The sequence below is a fragment of the Bacillus rossius genome, chromosome 2 (assembly GCF_032445375.1).
Source record: "Bacillus rossius redtenbacheri isolate Brsri chromosome 2, Brsri_v3, whole genome shotgun sequence".
NCBI lineage: Eukaryota > Metazoa > Arthropoda > Insecta > Phasmatodea > Bacillidae > Bacillus > Bacillus rossius.
In genome coordinates, this window is record NC_086331.1 from 25252053 (window position 1) to 25278756 (window position 26704).

Sequence of the window (26704 nt, forward strand, 5' to 3'; positions counted from 1 at the left end):
AGGTCGTGGTCGGGCGATGGCTCGCATCATATAGCAATGTTATATTGAACTACAACTTAACGGCTACGGTCCGAGCGACGCCTAACAACCTTTTTTTTTCTCTTCGGACATTTTAATAAATTAGAAATTTTTGACCGTAGTCGTAGGCAAAGCTCACAGCGAGGCGACAAAGTGTTTTCTCCAGCCGTCGCTCCCCGGAACTGATCTGGGCAATATAATGTAGTCGTAGTAAGAATCTACGTGTTTTTTCTCCTTTCTGGAGGTACAGTTTAAATTTTTTTGTGTGCTCTATTATATGGAATGTGGTGTGATGTTATAGTGAATAAAAGAAACAGGAAATCCATCGAACATTGAGCAGTAATTTCTTCGTGACCTGCTTCTAACCTGTATGTTCCACTTATCACCTAATTTGAGCTAGCTGGAGGTAGTGAGTGGGGACATTGTTTCCTTGAACTGTTTTGAGTTTATTCGTCTCTAATGACCTCGCTGTCAATAAGACATTAAGTTTGATTAAAAAAGTAAGTTAACAAATTTGGAGAAATAAAGAATATTTAGTGATAAAAGTAAGCTGTTGAGTTATTTTTGAAGAAAAAAAAAAAAACATCTGGACTCCACAAACATTTATCATAAATAAGACTCATCATAAAACACTAACTTATATGTGCAAAAATGATAACTGGGTTAATGGATGATTAATAGTCATAGCTTTTAACTAAAGAGCAGAACCTTCATGATCTGAAACTTCCAAATAGGCTCGTACTAACAAGTTCAAGAGGCTCTACACCTGTAATAAGTTCTGCACCTTTCTCTGCAATGTGTATCTAAAGATTGAATTTTTTAAACATTATTTTTGTTTTGTACGGACAATAACTTCATATCAATAGATTTTCTGAACACCCTTATTTTAATTTTAGGAAACAAAATAAGGTTCGAGAAAGTAGTCATAATACATTTAGTGTACATAGGATGAACTTGTTTGGAATGTATTCAGTGAAAATTTTGGACAAGAAAAAGCCATCTAGACTTTTAACAATCCAGGTTACTGCCCTTTCCACAATGTAAATGACTTTATTACAGATTTGTTTTTTTAATCAGAAATGATACTGGATTAGGTTTTCTATCATTAGGTAAATCACAGTTGTTTGTTATTTTGAGATGTAGTAGTGAATTTACACATGTTTTATGAACATAATTTACATTTCTTTAATGATTTTTAATTAATCTGATGGTTTGTACTTTACTATGAAAAAGTCACTTAAAGTTATTTTAACTTAATTTTGCTTACTCATACAAGTTTTTATTTCTTTTGTATTATTTTCTGGAGTCATTGTCTGAGGATACGTTCAGGGAATAGTTTTGCCATTTACATCATAAGCGAAAGATAGTTATAAATTTTGCGTGGGAAAATTGATCACGTATCGAGTAAACGCTTGACGCCAACCGTCAGTGATCCTCTGTCACACAGGCCGTTATGCCACATCGATGCTCGCCCCTGTAACGTGTGCGAACCACGAACGCATCGGTAGTGTTCGTGAGTGCAGCGAAGGAAACAACCCGAGGTCGATGGATCGATAACCGTCAACGCAGCTATCGAGTGTTGAAGTGTGTGTTCATTCACCATCACCATGTGTGTATTTGTCTGTCGGCTGTAGTTCCCAGACTTTGTAATGTATTTATTTGTCATCATTTGCCTTTCCTATTTTAAAGACCACCATGCGACTAAACCACAAATCTCAGCCCAAGTCGTTCCTGCACTATGGGCACTTTGCGAGGGAAACGTGGCCCTTGGTGGCCAGTTTCCGCACTCGCCTGGCACAGGGGTTGGACGTGTCCACACACCACATGATCTACATATCTTGCCATCACCGTCTGTAACCACCATGGTGTAAGTTTATCTTTTTATATCGGCTCTGTGGCCAGCCCCGCTTTCGGTGCCATTTGAAAGAACCCGCCACATAACTTAATTATTTCATTCATAGTAACGAATTTTCAAATTTAACTTTTCCTTCTTTGTAGATGACGGGCAGCGTGCACACACCTATCTTTTAAGTAGGAGGTTTTACTCATGAACTTTGTAGCATCGCCCGCACTGGGCCATCTACATGCTAATGGTGTTCACTTTCTACATAACTTTTTAAATAATTCATTAACCTTAGGAATCTGCGGTAGGCCACATTCATCCACGTGAGAAACTTGTTACTGAGGGCCCGCTGCCCATGAATAAGGCCAGAGACCACTCGTCTCTCACGAAACATCATCACCGTTCTGGCCTGTAACATAACTGAACTGAATTCAACAACTCACGAGGTGTGACAAGCTGCCACCGTCCTTGCCTAGCAGTGCTACGTATAAACTCTCTATCTGCCACATGTGTGATATTTACTTAATTGTGTAGTGTTCAATGTCCCGTGTTCCGTCGCTCGTATAGTGTTTGCTGTGTTCTACGTCACAGACGTTATGTGTCAATAAGAGTGGATCTTTGTATCATAACTCTCTGACCTTCACGCCACATAACAGATGGACACTCGTTATCATTGCCACACCCTGGCTTAAGTCGTAACCGTAACGAGTGCAGTTCATAAGTAAGCAGAGACGTGCTTCGGCACCAATACGACACGGGCTGAGTGCTGTGGTAGCACCATGCAAAGTGTTACCTCTTTTGCAATACATCAACATTGTTTTGTAGTTATTTAGGGGAGGGTGGGCCAGAGTGAGACACAAAATTTTTTATTTGAAATCACTGTTTACTTTTCTACATTTAAAGACATCTTCTTATGCCAAAAAATAGCCTGATTAATGCTCTTTATTATTGCAAACTATAAATTCCGTAATATATGAGACCTTTTCTTAGAAAATGCAATTCTTCATTACATATCAAACGTCTCACTGTACCCCACAGATGTTCCACAGTGAGACAGACAGTGGTCCACAATGAGAAAAACTGAATACGCTATACAACAATCAGATTTACCTAACAACAATCACTGCACTTCAACATAAATGCCAGGAAAAATTTATAGAACATTCAGCCGTCCAAAATCTACACAAAATTTGAGGTACGACTTTTGTCTTTTGGTTTTTCCATGTTCAGAAGGAACAGGCAATAATGCTCTAATATCTTTTGTAGCAACTGATGCAATATCTGGAACATATGGGTAAAAAAACTTCCTCCACATTTTTTCACTTTTTCTCAGGAACTTGACTTCATAATCCTCAATGTCTATTTCTCGTAGCACCTCCCCAATGTAAAATTTTGTGTTTTTTCCTGAAAACTCTACCAGAACAAAGTCACCTTCCTTAGGCTTCCTCGCAAGTTGGTCGTATGATTGAAGTTGTATTACTTCATTGTCTGAAGAAACATCAGATTCAGAAAACTCTTCATCTTCATTTGAAATCTCAGTGAATTTAATTTTTTTAGGGTCACACTTCTTGAACAGACCTCTCTTGCTGTTCATTTTATGTTGGTATTGAAGAGCAAGTTGGTTTTTTTCTGGTGTGTCAGTTGGAATGAAAGATCTTCCCTTTTTCCTTTTATTAGCAGACTCCAATCTCTTTCCTGCTTTGGGATAGTTATGTATGTTTACTGGGCTTATGTAACTAGGTGTCAAGCTATTTTCTTCAGAATGTCCATCTCCAGTCATCACCATTGAATTGTGGATTGGAATGTCTTTACTACTGCACGGTCTCGTAGCTTCTGGTGTAGGACTAATTTCCCTGTCAGTCACAGCACTTGCCAAAAAATCTTGCTCTGAAAACACATTCCTGTTAAAAGGAAAAATTCCTGTTTTGCGGAATCCAGATGTGATGTTTGCGGGTGTCATTGCTTTTTCGTGTGCTTTACAAATTAAACTTGCCACATCATATATCGAAACTGTTTTTCCAGGGTTTCTCATCATCCACGAGTCAACCGAAGCATTATAGAAAGACTTGAAGGCCGCAAACACTGATACATCAAGTGGTTGAAGGCGATTACTGCAGTGAGGAGGAATTGTTAAAATGGTTACCCCATTTTCCTTGGCTAACTCGATAGCCTCTATCCTTAAGTGGCTCTCGTGATTGTCCAGTATCAAAACAGCGGGATTTTCTAGCGAGGAAAATGAGTGCTTCACAAAATGGTGCAAAACTTCAACAAAGAGTTCACCATTCATCCATCCTGACTGTGTTGCGAGGCCAAGACTTCCAGTGGGGGCACCATGAAGCATATGTTCCTTAAAATGCACTCTTGGGAAGATGATGACTGGAGGAAGAGTATTCCCTGCTGCGTTGACAATATAACATGATGTGACGAGGCTGCCTTTCTCGCCACTTGTTACTTTTGCAACTTGCTTCACTCCTTTTCCTGCAATGATTTTGGTTGGTTTTTGAACAGTGCTGCAACCAGTTTCATCAAGATTGAAAATACGCAATCCATTGGAGAAGTGGTCAGATCGTTTAAGCACAGTCTCAAGTTTATCGAAAAACAGCCCCACATTGTGTTTATTAAATGATGTAGCACGTGACAAACTGCAAGCTTCTGGCTGCCTTAGGGATAAGTCTGGATGCCTCTTCAAAAAACCCCGGACCCACTCTATTCCAGCTTTCTTTTGGATTTTCCATGTTTCGGGACAATCAATACCATTTCTTGATGCCATTTCAAATGCTAATTCTCTGCAGTTCATCAAACTCAGGCCATAACACATAGCTGAACAAGTTAACAGATAATCTTTCAACTCACTTTCTTGTTCAGTGTTAAACACTTGGCGACTGTTGTACTTGGGACACATCCTCATGTTAGCCATTTCGGGATTATTCATCTTTTTTCTCACATACCTAAAACACGAAACAATTTTGTTGAGAAAGACATATTTTATAAACCATAAGTAGGCCTGAATCTCATATAACTAAGCCTCACCTGTGAAGTGTCTGAAAAGCTAAACCTTTATTTTTTGCAGCTTTTCGCACTGACAAGCCTTCCTCCACAAGTTTTACAGCTGCTCTCATGTCATCTTCTTTAAATGTTCCAATAGTTGTTTTTCTCTTCCTGTTGCGTGTCATGACTGAAAAACAATTTTTTTTAACCTTTTTAAAAATAAAATGGGTTAAATGGATATGTAAGTTTGATAATTAATGTAACTTGAAATTAAGTATAAAGTAATTTGATGTTAGTTTTGCTTTGTTATTTTATAGAATATATATGCCTATCTAACAAAAAAAAGAACATTTTTGTGTGACAATAAATATTTAACAGTTAAAATTGCATAACGTAACCAAGAACTTTTTTTCATATAGTCATCTAAAAATTAGCAAAATCTAATGTGGGGCTGGATGTTCCCGAAACGGAAGCTAGCTATTAAATTTACAAGCATGGGGTACAGTGAGACATGTCTCACTGTGCCCCATTCTGTTGTGTCTCATTGTGCCCCACACTACTACACACATATCTATGAATTAAAAATCCTAACCTATAATAACCAGCATGTCTGTGACTCCATTAATTATTCCTCAATATGTGCACATTAAGTTAATGTCTTAATAAGTAACATATAACAACAAATATAAGTATGAAAAATAATAAACTAAGGAAAGAAAATATTTCTTTTCTTACCTGAAAACCAACACTTTAAAATATCTGGTTAATATCAGGTGTCATCAACATTAAAACACAATAAAAATGGAGGTCATGAAGGGTACCAACATGGGAAATATTGAAAGAAATTTCCATTTAATAATAGTTGGAGTTAAAAGACATGTCTCACTGTACCCCATGTCTCACTCTGGCCCACTCTCCCCTACTTTCGATCCAACCACTGCTGTATCCAGCCACGATGCCAGGAACCCCCCTCGAGAGCTCACCAGGCACAAACTATAAGTACTTCAATCACGAGACAGCCCATACGACGACAGAGTCTTGTGGGCAAAGTTTCAAATGATGATGGTCTATTTTCATGGCAGAAAAGTGTTTTGTCATTAGTCAAAACTAAAAGCTGTTCTGTGATTGGTTGTTGGTGGCATCACGAATGCAAGTCTTTGTCACAGTGAACAAAAAACTGTAGTCGTAGATGGCCATGTTAAACTGCACTTGGGCTACTACGAGAGTAGGTGTGTTAGGTGGCGATTCGCCAATTAAATATATTATGTTGTGTTGAGAAGAATTTCACACTTGTGGACTGAGCTGTACTGTTATTAACATTGGTAGGGACTACTGTAATTAGAAGCTTATGGCCACAGGTGGCAGCGTAGGCCCGGAGCTGTTTTTGGTAAATCTGTGGCCTCGCCAAGAAGATGTGCAAGTGACCACGGGTGTAATTAGGATGTAATTAAACACACTGTAAATAAATGTGTTAAAGTGACTAACCCAAGTAATTCAAAAAGATGTGCGAGTTTTTTTTATAGATGTAAAGGTTACTGTGCAAGAATAGTGACTATGTTCAGAATATGGTAAAAAAAAAAATCAACAGACTTTATTTTTGACTGCTTTTAGTTATGCACGGCAATCTTCATAGTAAAGTTGTCACAACCTCAAAAAGTAAAATTCTATGAAAATGAAATGGTTCTTGGCACCCAGCAAAATTCTTCAACTATTTATAAACCAATCGTGAGTTAGCCAGAGGTCTGGATTGTTACAGACTGCAGTTGGAAAATGTCAGTTTCATCTACAAACTATAGAAAACACTATGCAGAGTGTATAAATTTTATAACAAAATTTTTAACTTTAACAACTGTATACATAATGTGTTTTTTTTTTTTTTTTTTTTTTTTTTTTTTAAGAAAAAGAACCTATTATAATTTTAAAAGTGTTTAACTTACCTCTTATCTTGTACTTCACACTCTATGTAACCATTCATTAACTGGTTGGGAGTCCACTTAATAGTGAGTGAACGCGTAGTTTGATGAAGCGAGAGGTATCCTGGTATTGGTTCGTTCAGATCTTTCTGAAATGTTTAAAAGGTGTACAGTCAGCCACTATCCAATATAGCCTACACATCAAAATAATATTCTAAAGGTACACTGCATTATTTTGTATTTGATATGAAAGCAAATAAACTTCAGTGAACAAAAAATTTGATTGATAGTGTCTGTGTTTTAAGAAAACACAAGTTTTACTACAACTTAATACAAATTTTGGTAATACATTTATTACAAATGTAGGCCTATATATTTACAGTGTCATATTTATGCATTTTATTTATTTTCATTGTGAGAAAGTAAATGTTTTGTCTAATAAGTTAAGTTAAAAAAATTTAAAAATTAAAATTATGAGTCTTGTTTCTGACATACAACAGTGTAATGAAAATAAAAATATATATGATTTAACTTCAGTATTACATTTAAAAAAAAATTTTTTAAATTATTTTTACAATTATCATACATATTTATATAATGTAGCTTTCTCATGCAGCTAACAAAATTGAATAATGTTCTTATCACATAATAAATACTTTAAAAAATGTATCTAAAAGTAATCAAACTTGGAGCCAACTATAATCTTTGAGGTTCAGATGTCTTAAGACTATCTCTGCATAACCATGTTATTAATGAAAGCACAATAGATAAATAAATGTGTTTGTTTCTTTACAATTAAAATTGAAGTTATTTAGTTATTTCAGAATTGAATATGGGAAGGAAAACCATGAATTAACTATGCATTTCATTTCTTTGATACTGCAATGAAACAAATTCTAGACAGATCACAGGAAATGCAAAAATAGTATCAAACTCAGAAGTAATCATAACTACATTGCCATATGTATAATGTGTATGATAAGTGGGAAACCTTGAGTATCATGTGCCCTGATTTATTGTTTTTATGTAGGTTTGCATCTCTTGTTACTGTATAGAAATGTTAACTATGATTAATGTGTCTCCCTATGATATTTTTGCATGTAGAATTTCTCCATGCGATAATGATGTTCCAATCCATTTATAAAATTTAATTCGCATGTGTACATAAACTAAAATGTACATATAGCCTTATTCTTATACTTAAATATTTATGAATTATTTCAAGAAAATAAGTTATAAAATAAATAAATTTACCATACATAACATACCGGCAGAACTAAAACGTTGTTCTTCCCATATAACAGAGTTGCTCGATTATTCTGGTGAAGAGATTCAACATAGTCTTTTGCAGAGAGAGGAACAACCCGGTTACCCTCCTCTGAGCTGACAGCTTGTAAGCTACGTGTGAACTGAAAATAATAAAATTTATTTCAACAGTTTTCCTACATATTAAATTAAAAAAAAAAAAACTTCACCATAATAGCAATATTAATTACAATCATGGGCAATAATCTGTAGGATTCCCAGAAGGGGAAGGTGGGATGGCCAATTTATTCCCATTTCACATTTATGATTTTGTAAGTGCAAGCAGGCCCCCTCAGAGAGGGGCTTCATGACTCCAGGGGAGACTGCCACCCCTGCTGGATCTATGCCATTATTACAATAACATGCATGAGCAATATATGGGAATAATTTAATTTGGTAAGATGATAATAAGAAAACTTTTATTTAGAATAATGCAATAGTCAAAATGTTTTCAAGGAGAAATAAATATAAGCTGAACTTGAAGCAATATTTTTTAGCAACTTACAGTCACATTATATGTAAAAAAAACTTTTGTAAATATTTAGGTCATAATAAAAATTCAATCTGTAATATTATATAAACACAATCATAATAATAACATTTTAGTCTTTAAAAAGTGTAAGTTTTTTTTGTAGTTAATTGGCTTGCCTAATGGTTAGAATTGAATTAATGCTTATTGAACCATGGAAAGTATTTGGATATATGTTATATGTTTATTTGCAATACATTTACTCAAGAAGCATCATGTTATACTTAATATTTGTAATATGTCGACACCAACCCTCGGTACCTTTGGGTCCTACCTAATACCATTATAGTATGCACTCCCCCCTCACAAAACAACCATTTAATTTGTCTCCCACACTCATAACGTTCTCTGCGTGTGCAGCGTATATGCCACGTTTGGCACGCGCCCTATGCTTCGCAGTGCTTCGGGCGCAAGTGAAGTGAGTGCAATATGTTTTACTTCCCAGCTGCCTTGTTTGATATGTTGTCACTTTTATACTAATGTAATATTGTAAAGGTTTAATTCAATTGTGAATTCAATAAGACACTGCAAATACAGTTACACCAAAACCTCTTGAATTACTGCATTTATGACGCAATGCTTGCTCTTGCCGCCATGTTGGCCGGCGGATGGAAGCAGTTGTCTTCCGGCACTCAGAGAGGCCACACACGTTCGCGCACCGGGGGACCCCCCAACATTAACATTTACCTATCTGATTCAATCCCCCTGTTTCACTTCAGTTTTAACCAATATTTAATTAGTTTGGTTCCAAAGGTTACCTTATTCACGTCAGACAGGAGCATAAGCAGAATTTAATTTTGAAGTGAGAATAGAACCACTTTTCCCACTGTTTGCTTTCAAATTATTTTCATTTGTTGCTAGGAATGATAAAACTCCAGGTGTGATTCAAAACATACAGTTATTTCCCGTGGTTTGTCTCAGTTGGAGTGAGTGTGCCTGCATGTCCCGCGGACTGTAACAAACTGAGTCATAAAACACAGCACATCTTCAATCATGTTTAACTCAGTAAACAAGGCACCTTGTTGGCCAACTGTCAGAGAGAAGATCTCTGTGTCCAGTCAGTACTGGCCGGGAGGTCTCTGCAGGTTTGTGTAGTTCTCGCTTCCGGCACCCCAACATACCCATGGGGCCTAAACCCCTTTACCGTCAATCACCTTGTGCTCCCTTAGTGAGTCCGCACACTGCAATTAATTTTTTCTTATACAAACACTGGCGCTCACACCCAGCTTATTTCCCCTCTTTTCCACACCCTATTCACTCTGCCATCCCCAAAACGCATTCTCCCTCCTCCCCCATAACCAAAGATACAAGAGCCGGGAGGTGACTATATCTTAATGGGCAATTCATTTATCTGAGAAGTATTATTAGATTATATTCTTCAACCTACACCAACAACAGGTCTGCGACACGACGGAGGAGTAGTGTGGCCACTAGAAATACGATTTCTTTGAACAAGCTCATCTGCTGGTGGATCTGTTAGGAAATGATCTTGTGTCTTTGTCTTGGAGTAGTCAAGTGCACATGGCCCCACTGAAAAAAAAAAAAAAAAACATTCAAAATAATGTTATCAGAAATAATATAAAGTGTAAAATGACACAAGAGATTACTTAATAGTTTTTCATTTATTTGTATCTTTATTAAAACAGATTACTTATACGTAATTCAATATTTTTTTCCTATAAGCACGAAGGTTCACTTAGATTTAATCCACTCATTAAAGACAGGATCGCGTAATCCATGAAATCTAGGGTCACTCACAATATATACTGGCATGCAACAAGTTTTAATGCCAAAAGCATTAATACTTTTAAATGGCTGTTACTGAAATGATTGCCAGGCCATTTTGCAATAAAATTCCAGCTGCCACTGAATTATTTTAAATAACAACTCAAGTGAAACCAGAAACTTACCTAACAATGAGCTGAGAATTGATCCATAGTCTGGATCAGCCACGAGAGAATTCCGCTCATAATACTTGCTGTAAAACAAAGAATAGAATATTGAAACAATTTGTGGTAGTTTTTTGTTATGTGTGTTATTTCATAGATAATTTTATTCATTAAAATACTGTATTATTAAATCTAGGAGTACTACTTAAATGAATATTCAGTCAGCGATAAATCTATGTATACAACATATTGAAAATGACATAAGCTACCAAAACATCTGTGTCGAGTTGATTTGCCTGTTTTATACAATTAACAAGTGCACATAATATAACAATGTCAGAAGTTTGAAGAAAGATTTGTAGATTTTAATAGCAGTATGCACTCATGCAGAATGATCCAATGACTTTTAAAAAAAAATTTCTCTCTTTTTTTTTTGGGGGGGGGGGGGGGGGTTGCTGCTGGAGAAGTTAAATAATTACACTCGTTACATCAATAATGTTCCTTACCTAAAGCCCACCATTATTTGAATTTATGAGCATCTAGCCAGAACCCATATGGCTTAGAGCCCACCATAATCTTGGTGATCCTGTTGATTTAAGTCCTCTGTGAATACTGTGTAACATAAATCTTATCTTGCTTACATTAAACACAATACCACAATGTTTTAACTGTTTCTATTTGCTATGGACTTACATACAGCTAGCAATCATTGAACTAACAAAGTGTTGTGACATCATCAATATGCAGAAACCAGTGTGAATGGAGTGCGCAACACAATGTATTCTATCACAATACTGGGTTTTGGAAAGTTACAGTAGCTCATGTTAATAGTCCAAATGTTATCACTTATGCCAACTTAACAGCATTCTCTGCCAGTTTTGTTTTGGAGAGACAAAAGTCCCTACTGCCCTTTCCTTAGAATTTATCTCTGAATGATCACAAATTTTTAGATCCTACTGTAACATCATAATAATTTTAAGTAAGTAGGGGAAAGTCGTCCAAAACGGGGACAGCGGGTGATATGGGGACGGTCCTTTTCTCGGAGTTTAGTGCTGCTATCTGTGTATAAGCGCCGTACTATGAAGCTTCACTGTCCATAGATCAGTGTGAAGTGAGACGTTGCGGCAGGCGGTTGTTTTTGTTAATTATTGAGTTGTTTGAAAAATTGTCTGGAATTGGTTTCAATATTTCGTAAATGTTGTGTTGGATTTTAAGAAGCAACACCTGAACATTGAATTTCGGTACCGTAAGTACAGCATTGATTCTTACAGGTTCCAGTAATGTTTTGATATGCCATTCGGTAACTTACCTTTCATGTGAGTGAAAATACGCCATGTTTGTTAGACTGTGTGAGGGTCTGATAAAACGGGGACGCCTAGGGTAGGACAAAATGGGGACGTCCCCGTTTTGAACGACACAAAATTTTTTTGAAGAAAAATGTTTTTAGCTGTTAATTTTTATACAAGTCAATGATATTATGTTTATTAAGTGCTTAAATATTAGATTTGACAAAAAATTAGTGTAGCTGTAATTATGTTTGCTGTTAACTATACAAATATTTTTATTTCCAGATGTCACCATGGGGTGCTATCAAAGAACGACTGAAAGGCAGAGCTGGTCTAATGAAAGCATGGCTGGAGCAATTCAAGAAGTTTTAGATGGTAAAATGGGCTACAGAAAAGCATCTAAAGCCTACAGTGTGCCACAAACTACCTTGGAGAGAAAGGTAAAACAGGCTCGCCAAAAGGGGTTGTCTTCCGAAGCAGCTGCTGAAAAACGGTTAGGTAGGTACAAAACAGTTTTCTCAGATATTCAAGAACGAGAATTAGTGGATCACATATTATTTTTGGAGCAGAGGTTGTTTGGTCTAACTCTCACAGATTTACGAACGCTCGCATTTGAGTTAGCTGACAAAAACAACCTCCCTCATGTATTTAATACAGAAAAGAAAATAGCTGGGAAGGACTGGTTGTATGCTTTTCTAAAACGCCATCCTACTCTAGCTTTACATGACACTGAGAAAACTTCTATGGCAAGAGCAAAGGGTTTCAATCATATAGCAGTCTGCAAATTCTTTGATTTGTTGGAATACCTGTTTAACAAATATAAATTCTCACCCAACGATGTTTACAATGTTGATGAAGGAGGTGTGTTGACAGCACCAAACAAGCCATCCAAAATTCTTGCTTTATGTGGTAAAAAACAGGTAGGATGTCTGACATCAGCAGAACGAGGGGTGCTTGTGACAGCAGAAATATATATGAATGCTACAGGTAATTTCATGCCCCCTATGTTTGTGTTTCCTAGAAAGAGAGAAAACCCCCTTTTGATGGATGATGCCCCCCTGGATCATTCAGCGATCAGGTGACTGGTTCCTTCATCACAACAGTGCCCCGCACACACGGCCTTACGAGTAAACCCCTATTTGGCCTCTTAAGGGTAGTCTGTCATTCCCCACCCTCCGTATTCGCCAGACCTAGCCCCATGTGACTTTTTCCTGTTCCCGAGAATGAAGAAAAAGCTAAAAGGAAAGCGTTTTGATGATGTGGAGGCGGTAAACACAGCTTCGCAAATGGCACCAGAGGATGTCAAAGTTGAAGATATCCAAAGGTGCTTCAAACAGTGGAAAAAAGACTTTATAAGTGCATCACATCTAATGGAGAGTACTTTGAAGGTGACAAAAGGAATTTTGTAAAAAAGTAATAAATAAATTTATGACTAAAATCCGGATTTTTTTTGGGGTCCCCCCTCGTAGAGTTACAAATTTTATTTTTTCATTTTTCTTGATTTCATCTTTTAAGGGTGTGAAAAGGGAGAAAGCTTTGTTACATCATAAAAATTTCATATCTCCATAGCAAACAAATTCATTTTCAATCCTGCAAAATTAGTATGCTGCATGTTTAGAATACTTGAAATTCATTCTTTTCAGTCACATATTACAAAATGCATCTCAGCATAATATACATCCTTATGCACTGCAATCAAATGTATTTATGATAAAGGAAAATTTATGCTGTAAAGTGTGTGAGTTGGATCAGACTAAAATACTGCACTTGTATCACATATACAGGGCCGCAACTAGGGGGAAGCAAGCGGGGCATACGCCCCGGGCGCAAAGCTGTGGGGGCGCCGAAATCACTTGCATTGTAATTCCTACTACAACTGGTAACTGGTAAAAAGTTTTTTAACTTGCATGCCAGGAATGTCTAATCTGATTTACAATATAACGTCTCAACATATTTAATGAACAAGTCTAGTGATTATACGGACTACTTTATTGACATAGTGGGTTCATGCATGGAAGTTACAGTAGCACAGAAACTGTTACATGTAGGTATGGAAAATGCTTAAATAGCACCATTTTTCCGTGGGAGGGCCCCCGGACCCCCCGCTTTATTGGTGTGGTATGTGCAAAAAAAAGGGGGGGGGGGGGGGGGGGGGCACATGAATCCATTCATGCCCCGGGTGCCAGAGACTCTAGTTGCTGCCCTGCACATATAAGAACTGTCCTGAAAGTAGGGTAGGCCATAAATTTTTGCACTTTTGAAATAACCAAGCAAAAAAATACAGATTGTATTCAAATAAATAATTATTTATAAGAACAATAATCCATTGGAAATACATTTCTTAAAAATAATATCGTCCAAATGGCTGCCATCTCACCGCAGGCATTCCTCAATTCTGTCCCTTATTTTTTCGAAAACCTTTCGACACAAAGTTCGGGGTATGTTGACCATTTCTTGACAGACGTTCTCCTTTAACTGGAGTATCATCTCGGGTTTATTTATATATACTTGACTTTTAAGATAACCCCATAAAAAAACATCAGATGGAGTTAATCTGGGCTGCGGGGAGATAATGGAATATTTCCTCAGCGTGAGATCAGCTTGTTAGGGAACATTTCTTTAACCACGGGTATACTCTTGTTGTATGTATGGCAGGTTGCATCATCTTGCTGCATGTAAGTCCTATTGTTGTAACCAACAAACTGCTGCAACTGTGGTTAAAAAATTCTAGTAGCATTTTCACATATTTTGCAGAACAGCATTATCACATGCATTTTCACTGAAGTACGGGCGGATAATGCCCATTGAAGAGATCGCCGCCCAAACCGACACCTTTGGATAGTCTTTGATGTTTTAATTTCGGAATTTTTCCTGCTAGAATCTCCAATTTTGTTTATTTACATGACCATTTAAGTGAAAGTGGGCTTCTTCTGCAAAGAAAATGTTATTTTTGTTGAATTTCTCAAAAATTTTAACGACAAATAATTTTATCAAAATTAAATCATTTTGTTTTAACTCTTGCACTACCTGTATTTTATAGGGATGCAGTTTGAAGTCCAATTTCATTATTCAGTGCAAGGATGTTCGGGGTATCACCAAAGTATCTGAACTTTTGCTCGTCCACATATTCGGATCGTTTCATACAGAAATGTTTATACTTGTGCCACATTCTCTTCGCTCCTCCTGTTACGTGGCCACCCTGTTTGTTTTCGATTGATAACTGTGCCAGTTTCTTCAAAGTGTTAACCCATGATTTAATTAATTTAACACTTGGGCACTGATTAATACTGTGTAATTGTCATGCGTGGCATGCAGTGATGTAAAAATCATTGTTATTGTAAAAATATTTCACACAGAACGTGCATTGTTCTCCAGTGAAGCGATCTATTGTGACTAAATTTCCAAGAAGCGAGGTGCCGTGCATAAGTGGCCCTGCTCCCCTCCCCTGTTCTGTATCCCTGCTACTCCAATTAAAGGAGAACATCTGAAATTAAAACACCAATGACATTTGAAATTCTCCAAAGGTGACGGGTTGGGCGGCTATCTCTTAAAAAGACATTATCGGCCCATACTTCTTTGAAAATACACACAGTAATTCTGTAACAGTTAATTCTGCAGAATATGTGAAAATGCTGTGAGAATTTTTTCAACCACAGTTGCAGCAGTTTATTGGTTATAACAATAGGACTTGGATGCAGGAAGCTGGTGCAACCTGTCATACATTCAACAAGATTATTTCTAAAATCTAAGGGCCAGATTTGATGAATGCCAGAGGGGAGATGGCGACCATTTGGGTGACATTATTTTTAAGAAATGATTTTCCAGTAAATATATTTTTGTTCTTATAAACAAACATTTATTTGAATACAATCTGTACTTTTTTTCATGTATATTTCAAAAGTGCAAAAATTTATGGCCCACCCATTAAAACCTTAAGATTTTGATTTAGTTAACTATAAATAAGAGTAATGTAATGTATTTGGCTTACAACGATAGGGTATGAACTTCTGGTTACCAATTTTGACATCCCTTTGCAAGAGTTAAGTTATTCCCAATAGCAATCTACCCCGTAAAAGAAAAAATCCTAACTCTCAATTTTTCTCATCATACTAGTAATGTCGTGCAACTTGGAAGCATTAATGCAACGTGAGCAAGCAATCAAAGCACTTGACTGCCATGCTGGCGACTTGGGTTCCATTCCACCTTCGATACTTGTTTTAATTTTTTATTGAAGTTTCATTGATAACATGAAAATTCATGTTTATTCATTGAAAATGATATCATTTTTGTCTGTTTTGTTTTACTACAAACGTTCAACTACTAGGTTGAAGGTATATAAAATAAGCAAAATGCTGTTATTAAATGCACAACATAATTTATTTTTCAAAACATAACAAATTGTTACAATATTTACACATAGCTGTCATTTTCTACAAATATGGTGCAGACTTGTGGGTCATACTTATCATAAAAACTCGTAAAACATATGCTCTGTTCGCAACACATGCATTGTATAAATACAACAGCGTTGTATTAACCTTTTTTTAACAAAAGACAGAAGAAAGCAGTTCTATCAGTTTGGCTGTATACCAAACCCATTTCAACATGTTAGTAAACTTTGGACCGCTCAATTGGTGAAGAACTAATGACTGTATTTTGATAGCATCTTCAAATGATGGTATTTCTCATTTTTGTAATAGAGTTAGGGCATTGATGCACAGAGAGCTTCAAGAAATTTCAGTTTTAAATAACATACAAGAAAAAATGTACAATGCATAAAATTTCATACTGATGGTCCGTACTGTGGTTATTTAATTTTTTAATTTCTTGTATTGTCAATAAAATAAACATGCTTTGTGATGTTATCAATGAAAAATCAATAAAAAAATGTAGCTTAACTGGGATAAACCCTAGTTGCGAGCGAGGCAGTCAGATACTCCTTAGCGATTCCGAGTGCAACGTTATGAGTAGATAATTTAACCTCTTTTTTTATTGGATATTTCTCAAGAAAAATTGAGAGTAAGGTTTTCTCGTTTACAGGATGGAATGCTACTGGGAAGTACTTTACTCTCGCAAAGAGAGACAAAATCAGAAACCCAAAGTTCATGTTAGAAGTATTAAATGTCCATGATAAAACTCAATTTAATGGATATTTGTCTTTGGCCTATCTAACTTTTTATCTATCTTTAGAAGTGAGGGGAGAAAAAGTGTGTTTGTTAATAATTTTAGATGTGAGGCCATATTTTAAAGATTTGATCTTTATAGGTGCTCACTACTATTTATTGTTTTCTTCTTAAGATGTTTTCAGCTCAATAATAATATCTGTTAGTTTTTATTTTTATTAGTGCTTATTCACCTACTACTACTGCTAATCAATTAAAATAACAAAACACCTAATACCAAAACTTGTTTGCCAACCAGCCCAGCCAACCAGAAAACAGCCACCAAGAACCCTTCCATTGGCTAACCACCTCAGCCAATCAGGAGCCAGCAAGCCTGTCATTGCCCGACCAGCCCAGCCAACCAGAAAACAGCTACCCAGACACCAGGGCATAAAAGGACCTACATCCTCTGCACCAGTCAGTCAGACTTAGTCTATCTGATGATGGCAGCTGCAATGACTGCCGAAACATCGCAAGACAATTACTTGACACGGCCTACACCCAGAAGCCAAGAAAATGCATTAATTAATATAAACAACTTTATTTGTAAATCATTAATTAAACTAAAAGCTATCAGCTATAAATGAAAATTACTTATAACATAATAAACCTGTTAAACTGGTAGTACTCATACCTGCTGTTTTTAACCAAGTAATCAATGATTTTGGCGAGCTGTTTTTCGAAAAGTGCTAGCCTTATCCATAGGTATCGTGGAGTTGGTGATGCGCAAGTGCTAATTTTTGAAGGGCATTTTGCAGGTAGGCGTACAATGCTGTCACCACTTGATGAGGAAGGCCTTAAAAAATGAAACAATAACTGTAAGACTATTTCATGCATAAAATAAACAGTAAAACACACAATTTTCATAAAAAATTTACCTGAAAATTAATACATTTGTATGACATAATTTATTGGAAAAATTCATTCCATTACCATTGTTACAACAAAGTAAAAGTGCAATATAAAATTTTAGTATCTAGGGAACATCAAGAAATAATATTCATAAAACCAATTAATTTAAAATATTTTTTGTTGTGATTAATTTTCCTCCGCACCTACTTAAAGGGGTGACTTTTGACGTTACTGAAGGTATACAAAACATATATCTATACATATGCATATATATATATATACACACATATAAGGGGCAGAGATAAAAAATAGGCCATTGTTTAGTGCAACTAGTGTAAACTTTACTATGAGGTAGTAACAGAATCAATAATAATGAATGTGTTGTTAAGTATAATGTGAGTACTATAAAATAAACGTACAAAATGTACACATACTGAGTGTTTAGTTTTGGGTTCCTTAATATTTTCCACTGAGCCCTTGCAAATAAACCAAACAACAAACATTAAACACAAGCGTTTATTGTCTTCACAGGTTAAACTCAGAATTTTTAAGAAAATATCTTTGAATATATTTAAAACAATTTTTTTATAGATAACTTAGTTTCAGAAAAGTTCAGTATGGTGTTCGCACAAGTGGCAGATTCAGACCTGCAGCCTTGAGAAGTTCCGTGCGTGAATTTATAAGTGTACATTTAATAATGAAATAATTTAAATTTCCCACCAAACTGAATATCAAAATGTTCACTGGTGTTGTAGCAGCTTTAGAGACCAAAAAAACTTGTCTCGGGATGTGAGAAAATATCTTAAAACGTGGTGGCGTCAGTAGTTTGCGTGTTAACGGCCATTCTAACATGGCCTACCTTGGCAGCTGCTGGACCGGTGTATAATATTAAACACAGATAATAGTTACCCATGTAAGTTTTAATGCACTTAAATGACTTCCAAGTAGCACTCGATGGTTACCGCAATTATAATCACTACTTTTGTGCTGCTGCAAAACTGTTTAGCAGTAAACTGGGTCTAGAAATGCCTCACTGCCATGTGAGGCAGCTTTTCACACAAGGCTGGACCACACAACTCTCTAGCGGTGTTTCAAATCCCAGCATACAATGGGCCAGACACGTTCAAAAATTCAAACAATGTAATTGTTTCAAATTTTGAAGCGTTGCACTGCCGAATGCGGCGGCCAATCACATGTGGCCATTTAGAATCGCTGCCAGTTATGCACTAGTTAGGCAATTATAGAAGTTGGTCTCACAGATATCAAATATACATCAAATATGGTCCAAAACAAAATAATGTTCAAAATAAACATTTACAACTCATATAAACAAACAATATAGTTCAACTGCTGGTAGCTAGGTTACGGTAAACAAACACAATTAAATACTCTGTACTAGTTAGTGTTTCAGTACAATACATCAAAAGAATTTGTTTTTGACGTGACAATGTCTAATAAATCGATGAACGCTGGCTGCACGCACGAAAAATTGTCCCACTACGGATGTCCCACTACGGATGTCCCACTACTTACGCATTCGTGGCATCTCTCTGGTATGTTGCGGACGGTACAGAGAACTCGGCTGGGGTTCGAGGTTATTGTTGTGCACCGCGCCACGGGAGTATATTCGCAAGGAAATGGCGTTCTTACAAGTACGTATTATTTTAATTACTAGTGTAAATCAGTAGTATATTTAAACAGTGTTGTATGAGTATTGTTTTAGCTGTGTAACTAAATATTTATTGCTGGTATGATACGTTTCACGCTTTAGTTTGACATTGGTAATTAATTGTCATGAGTTATTATTTGATCAACTAAATCACACACCGTATTATAGTTATGAGCCCACGAGCGTGTAAATATTTCGAGTCCAACAGAGAATATGCTAGTTAAAAGAAATTCAAACAAATATTGTGCGTGGAATATCATTAATTTATACCATCTGAAACAATTGTTCTCAATATGGTCTCGTGGCCGTGTGGTTAGCGTGGATGACTTCCAATCCAAAGGTTATCGGTTTGAATCTCGGCAACTGCAAATTTTTTTTTGTACTTGTAAAAATAAATACGGCGCACGCAACATTTCAAAAGTAATAAATATATTTGAATTAATGAATGCAAATAAAAGTAAATTTATTAATTAAATTGTACATTTCATTTCACTCCTTTGTATCCATACAAAATAGTGATAATTCAATAAAATTGATTCAATTTTATTCATAAAAGTATGCAGAGGTAGATTTTATCATACAAAAGATAGAAAAATTTCTTCCTCAAAGAATATAATATTTTTAATGCCTAAATGGTTTGGTTGCAAAAACCTATTACGGCTCAGTCTCAGGCCGAATAAGATATTTCCTTTTCTTCTGGATCAATCATTTCATCAATGTTTTGTTATGACGTCACGTTAAACTATTGTCCGTAAACCGACTTTACAGACAACCAATATTTTTAATAAAAAACCTTATCAACATATTGGTCACACAAGTTGTTACGGTAATGTTTCAATACCAATAGTTTTTATGGGAAAAAACTGCAATTTAGTATTTGAGCTTCTTTTGAGAATATGTACATGGTAATTTAAAAAGGGTAAATAGAAATGTAGTTCCACTGGTATAATTCTTATGCTGTTCCAAAAAGTTTTGCATCATTTGGATTTCTGTGAACAATTAATAAAAGTGCATATTTTTTGACACCAAATTACACACTTTATTGAACAAACCTAACAAAAACAAAGCTATAAATCTGGAAATTGTACATGTTTGCAAGATAACTGGGTGGTACAAAACATTTTTTGAGTAGTGTATGTTAACAAATGTTTTTTTTTAATGTGTAACATCTTTACTATCTGTATACTGCATTCAGTAGGAGTAATATTTTATGAATGGAACGGAAGTTGATTGAAACAGAAATATATAAACACGTTGCTGTCATCTGTGGAAGTCTCAGAAATCTCGAAAAGCTGGCAGACGAGCGTGATTTACCTGTATATACTGCTTTCGTGAACATCACAGAATTTACACAATGCACAGGTATTAAAAATAAAACTTTATTGTAGTAAAACTATCCTTTTAATACTTAATGTTATTGTCATGAAAAAATGACAACTTAAAAAAATGTTAGAATCCTGGCATTACAATTTTGACAACCCTTAGTTAACATTAAAATGTAGAAATGGTGCAGCATTCATGATACCATACTGTACGGACACATCAAATTGTTAGCCTATCTATATTCAATGCTATGGAAAATAATAGAATTTCATTATGTAATTTTAACTGTTAAATCTTAAATGTTGAATAAGCTGAATATGGTTAAAGTTTGTTTGTAGGATGTATTTACAGACTTATTTAAGCAAAAACAAATGTACATACATATACTTAGTATTACAATATGTATTAAAATGTTTCAAGTTAAAATTTTGGCAATGGTTTAGAAGTATAACTTCTAATGTGTGTACCTAACTACACACTCCGTTCATTTTGTATACAAAATATTTCAATTAACACATAATTTTAATCTTTATTTTAAAATTAATAACCAAAAAAAATGTTTGAATATGTAACATTTGTACAACTCAGAAACACGTCAATTTCTGATTTGCTGTTTGGGGGGAAAGAGGCGAGACCATTTTACATTTTTGAATAATGTTTTTAATAGGACTTTCACTTACTGGTGGAGGGGGGACCTTCCCCCACCAACTTGTTGGCTCAGCACTGTTGAAACTTCACTCGAATGATTTTTGATGTGTAACATCTTAGCTCTCTGTATATGGCATTTGGTGGGAGTATTTTGCAAATGCAACAGAAGTCAAAGTACGGAAATGTGTAACAACCACGGTGCTGCTATTTGTAGTGGGGGGTGCAAACCTAAGTTCACAAATACAAAGGGAAACTTTATAGTTTTAACTGTTTAATGAATTTTAACAAGATGGGCAGTATTTTAATAAAATTCCTTGTCAAAAATCAGGTCCAAACCTGGGGTTTAGTACTTTTTTTGAGCATTTTACACTTTTGTGCCGTTTCAGTGCTACTTTCAGGCACAAATGTACGATTTTAAATTTAATTTTTAGTTTTTAAAGAAGGAAACGAAATAATAAATTTGCATTTTTAATTTCATTTAATTTTGTTTCCATTACTGTACATTCCGACGTAATCTTATGCAACCCAGTGCACCTGCGCTTGTTCGCAGGCTTCAATTAGATACTGTTTGCTGACGATTTGTGATCGCAGCATCTCAACCGCAGTTTGCGTCACGTTTTCTCCCTGTAACAGAATGACTTTTCGTGCTGGTGAACGCTACCACAAGCCCACTGCTAGCAAATTTCATTTCCTCGGAGGCAAGCAAAGGTAAGCCTTTTGCCAGCACGTACAGGACTAGGTTACAGCCCTCGGCAACGCCTCGGGACGGTCCACACAACGCCTTTCCCAGGCGACTTAGCAAGTTTAGACCCCCTCCCCTCATCTCTCACCTGTGGCTTCACGAGAACTTCAACTCGGAGCATCGACCCCCAGTGAACCCAGGCGGGGACATTGTCTCCTCAAGGACATTCGCCCTTGTCAAAAAGAGCCCTCAGCGAAGTCTAGCAGCGGGAAAAATCCCTAACCGCGCTCTATCCGCCGGTGGCGAGTGCCTTCAGTGCACTCTAGCGGACGTTTCTGTGACCCTCTAGGCAAATTCTCATTTTGGCCACCAGAGCGCACTACTCGTCCCTCCCATAAGAGACACCTTGTCAAAATCGACCTTGGCAGCAGTCACAGTGCGATTGCGATCTTAGTTTGCCTGCGACTGGCGTGAGAGCGCGGCGAGCGTTTTGCAGTCTGCTTCGCCCCTTCGGGCATTTCCGGACTCCTTCGGGCAATCACCCCCCCCTCCCCTTCTTAGGATGGGGGCAGTTACTTCCTTTAATTAGGCGCCCGACGCCATTTTCGAAGATTCGGCGGGCAGCATCTGGTCTGTGCGGACCACGCGTTGCGATTCGCGAGAGTCAATCTCTGTTGTTCGTCCTAGACTCGTCACTACGTCATGTAGTCGCCAACGTCAAGGCATAGAGGCCTCAATCTTCTTATTTTTAAATTTTGCTGCCCGTAATAGTTTTTTGTTAATCTAAATTATTTCTTCTTCTTTCATCATGACTACCACGAACTTCCGTGCCGGGAGCTGCCTTCTCTGCTCCTGGAGCCAGCCTACATGACTTCACCCCGCTGTCTTGGGTAAGTGGTCGTCATACCTCCCCTCCCCCCTTTTTTTGCCTTTCCCTGGGCATACTCTTGCGCAGGCTTAGCCACCTGTTAACTGTTATAAATAAGAAGTTCACTGCAGTTTTATCATCTTGAGTCTTTAATTGCACGTCTGTACAAGCTTACACGTTTTCATTGTTCCTGCCACACAACATGGCCGCCCGGATGTTGGTTAACATGTTGCCAACATAACATCTTACATCTCCTTTACTATATATGGATTGACACTAAAAACATACAAAATTTACACCCAATAAACTACAACCAGTTCACATAGTTACATGGCTCAACAACAGTATCTGTTTACATTTCAAGTTTACATACAAAACACTACAATTAGGTAGCTCACATGCAACTGTGACTGTTTACATTTCCATATGTCTACAACTAATGTACATAATCCTCTAAATAGCGAGGCCTTCTAATAGCCCTTCCTGGCCTAAGGGTTGGCAATGAATCGAGCATTGTTTCTTCACTACCACTGACAGAATCAGAACCCAGTTCAATAATAGAAGTAGCACTTTCACAGTCTCTTGGCAAGTCAGTATCACAACCTGAAGGCACATTATTTACAAAGCCAGGTACTGTCCTTAAGTGTTTTCTGTTTCTCCGGTAGACAGTGCCATCTAATGTCTTAAGCAAATATGAGCGAGGTGTATCATATTTACTAACAATAGTGGCTGGGTTCCACATATTACCTTGTTGAACTCTAACAAACTGATTTGGATGCAATTCAGGGAGGGCTTTCGCACCCCTATCAAAGTACAACTTCTGACTCTCCTGACGTGCCTGTAATCTATCAGGAACATCAGCATGAATGTGTGGTTTAAGCAGATCTGAGTGAGTGGGAATTTTGGACTTCAATCGACGGTGCAACAGCATTTGAGCTGGGGACAGTTGAATACCAGGAATAGGAGTATTTCTGTATTCAAGTAGTGCTAGAGATAAGGGGATTTTACACCCTGATACCTTCCGTAACATACGCTTTGTAATATCCACTGCTTTTTCAGCAAGCCCATTAGACTGAGGGTAGTGTGGACTAGTGGTTTGAACTTTAAAATTCCAACATTCAGCAAACTTCTTAAATTCATAACTGTTGAAAGGCACATTATCAGAGACAATTAAATCTGGACTACCTAAACTAGCAAAAATATGTTCCAACTGTTTGATTACTTCAGTTGATGATTTATCTGTAAGAAGTTTCACTTCTAACCATTTAGAGTAGTAATCGATGACAACTAAGAAATTCTTCCCTGCGAACTGTAAGATATCCATCCCCAAATGAGCCCAAGGCCGGTCAGGTATTGGATGTGGCAACAACGGCTCCTTAGTGTTGCATCTTTGATAGGTTTGACAAACTTCACATCTACCAACAATTATTTCAATGTCCTGGGACATATTAGGCCAGTAAAGTGCCTCTCTGGCTCTGGCTTTACATTTACTGATCCCAAAGTGAGTTTCATGGATTAAAGATAGCATGGCTGGTCTCAGAGATGCAGGCACAAATATTTTTAACCCAACAAAAATCAAGCCATCTACTACTTCCAACAAATGTTTTAACCTCCAAAACATTTTACAGGAATCAGGTAACAACTGTTTTGAAACAGGCCAGCCATCAGAAATAACCTTCATGAGGGCCGAGAGTTGGGGATCCTGTGCTGTAGCTTCTCTGAACTGCTCTTTTTTTTCTTCAGACATGGGTAGATTGGACACCAATGAATGAACTGAAAACTGCAAGTCGTCATGGGAGTTATCATCACTTCTCAGAAATGCCCGAGACAAAGCATCTGCAACATACATTTCAGACCCTGGTTTGTGGACAACTGTTACTGAATATCGCAGCAATTTAAGCCTAATATTCTGAATGCGAGGTGTCAACACATTTAAGTCCTTATTCATGATGCCTACAAGTGGTTTATGATCACTGTGAACTGTTACTGGCCTCCCATATGTAAATTCATGAAACCTTTCACAAGCAAATTTTACAGCCAAAAATTCCATTTCAATTGGTGCCCACTTCTGTTCAGAGCTAGTTAGACTCCTTGATGCAAATGCAATCGGCTTGTCATTCTGTAAGGCACAGCAGCCTATTCCCAGAGAGGATGCATCAGTTTGGATTATGAGTTCCAGGCTTGGGTCATAGACCCCTAAAACAGGTGCAGAAGAAATGAGATTTTTCAGCAATTCAAATGCTGAATCCTGTTCACCTGACCACTGCCAAGGTTCATCGCTGTGAGTAAGGAGTCTCAAAGGAGCAGAGACTTTTGCTAGATTAGGAATGAATCTTCCTACATACTTTACTAAGCCAAGAAAACGTAACAACTCTGTCTTATTACAGGGCACTGGCATGGACACAATAGCTTCAACATGTTTTGTTTCTGGCTCAATACCTTGTGCAGAGATTACATTTCCAACATAGCTTACACGAGATGCTTGATACTGAAACTTAGATTTATTAAGCTTGACATTACATTCTCTAGCTCTGCACAACACCTTACGAACTATTGACTCTAAATCAGACTGAGTGTTTGCTCTCATAATAATGTCATCAAAGTATATCTCAACTCCATCAATATCACCAAATATCTCAGTTGTTTTCCTCTGAAATATCTCAGGAGCACAACTAATTCCAAAAGGTAGGCGATTAAATTTAAACCTCCCAAACGGTGTTACAAAACAACACAGCTCTGAGCTGGCCTCATCAAGAGTGACCTGTAAAAAACCATTAGACAAATCACATGTTGCATAGTACTTGAACCCTGCCAGTCTTGAGGCGAGGTCTTCTGGAGAGGGAATAGGATGCATTTCCCGCTGAATAGCTTTATTAAGGCTATTGGGATCAAGACATATTCTCAGGTCCCCATTTGGTTTTTCAACTATCACCAGATTGTTTACCCATGCCGTCGGACTGGTTACTTTGGTGATGACACCCGCCTTCTCAAGTTCTGTCAAAGCTATCTTCAGTCTATCAAATAAACTACGTGGAACTCTCCGACAAGGGTTAGCAACAGGAGATGCATTAGGATCAACATGAATAGTAAGTGGCTTACCAGGAAACTTTCCTAATCCTGTAAATACATCTTGGAACTCATGTAGTAAGTCCTCCTTAGATGATCCAAAATGTTGATTGATAGCACTGACACGCTGGACCAGGTGCAGTTTCTGGCAAGCTTCCAAACCCAGAAGAGGAACAGCTTTAGGAACGTCCACAACTTCAAACTGTAGGTAATGTAGATTACTGCGCACAACACATGGCAGTGTGATAGACCCTAAGTGAGGTATTTCAAACTCCCCATATGCTCGCAAAACTGGGCCGTTCTTCTGAATGTGATTATCACCTACACCGAGTTTATCGAGCAGAACAAGCGGCAATGTGTTGACTTGCGCAGCCGTGTCAAGCTTGAATTGTACAACTGTGGAGACAACCGTGATTGGTTCCCACCATGACTGATTATCACGAGGAGTGGGTACACCAACTTCAGATATATATATAGGTACTGATTAGGATTATAGACTGTTTCATCTTGATGTGACAGTGATTCTACATCCACAGAGACAGCATTGGCTTGACGTAGGTTAGGCTGCCTATTGTGTGTACTATGATCTGTAGATTGTTGACGGGCCGATGGATTCTTACACACTGCTGCAAAATGATTTTTCTGGTGACATTTAGCACACGT

At 37.1% G+C, this 26704-nt stretch overlaps 2 protein-coding genes across 2 annotated transcripts in view; both read right to left on the reverse strand.

The window, feature by feature from the left end:
• Positions 1-26704, reverse strand: part of LOC134529183 (small G protein signaling modulator 2-like) — a 312573-nt gene that overhangs the window by 143300 nt on the left and 142569 nt on the right. The window contains exons 5-9 of the mRNA XM_063363019.1: positions 17568-17729; positions 10507-10574; positions 9984-10126; positions 8031-8171; positions 6787-6911 (exon numbers count right to left, since the gene is read on the reverse strand). Coding sequence (XP_063219089.1) covers positions 6787-6911; positions 8031-8171; positions 9984-10126; positions 10507-10574; positions 17568-17729 — 639 coding nt within the window. The remainder of the gene's footprint in view (positions 1-6786; positions 6912-8030; positions 8172-9983; positions 10127-10506; positions 10575-17567; positions 17730-26704) is intronic.
• On the reverse strand, positions 2685-5633 carry LOC134529184 (tigger transposable element-derived protein 6-like). The gene is made up of 2 exons (XM_063363020.1): positions 5585-5633; positions 2685-5036 (listed from the first exon to the last, which is right to left on the reverse strand). The coding sequence occupies exon 2, from the start codon at positions 4791-4793 to the stop codon at positions 3015-3017; it is 1779 nt and encodes a 592-aa protein (XP_063219090.1). The 5' UTR covers positions 4794-5036; positions 5585-5633; the 3' UTR covers positions 2685-3014.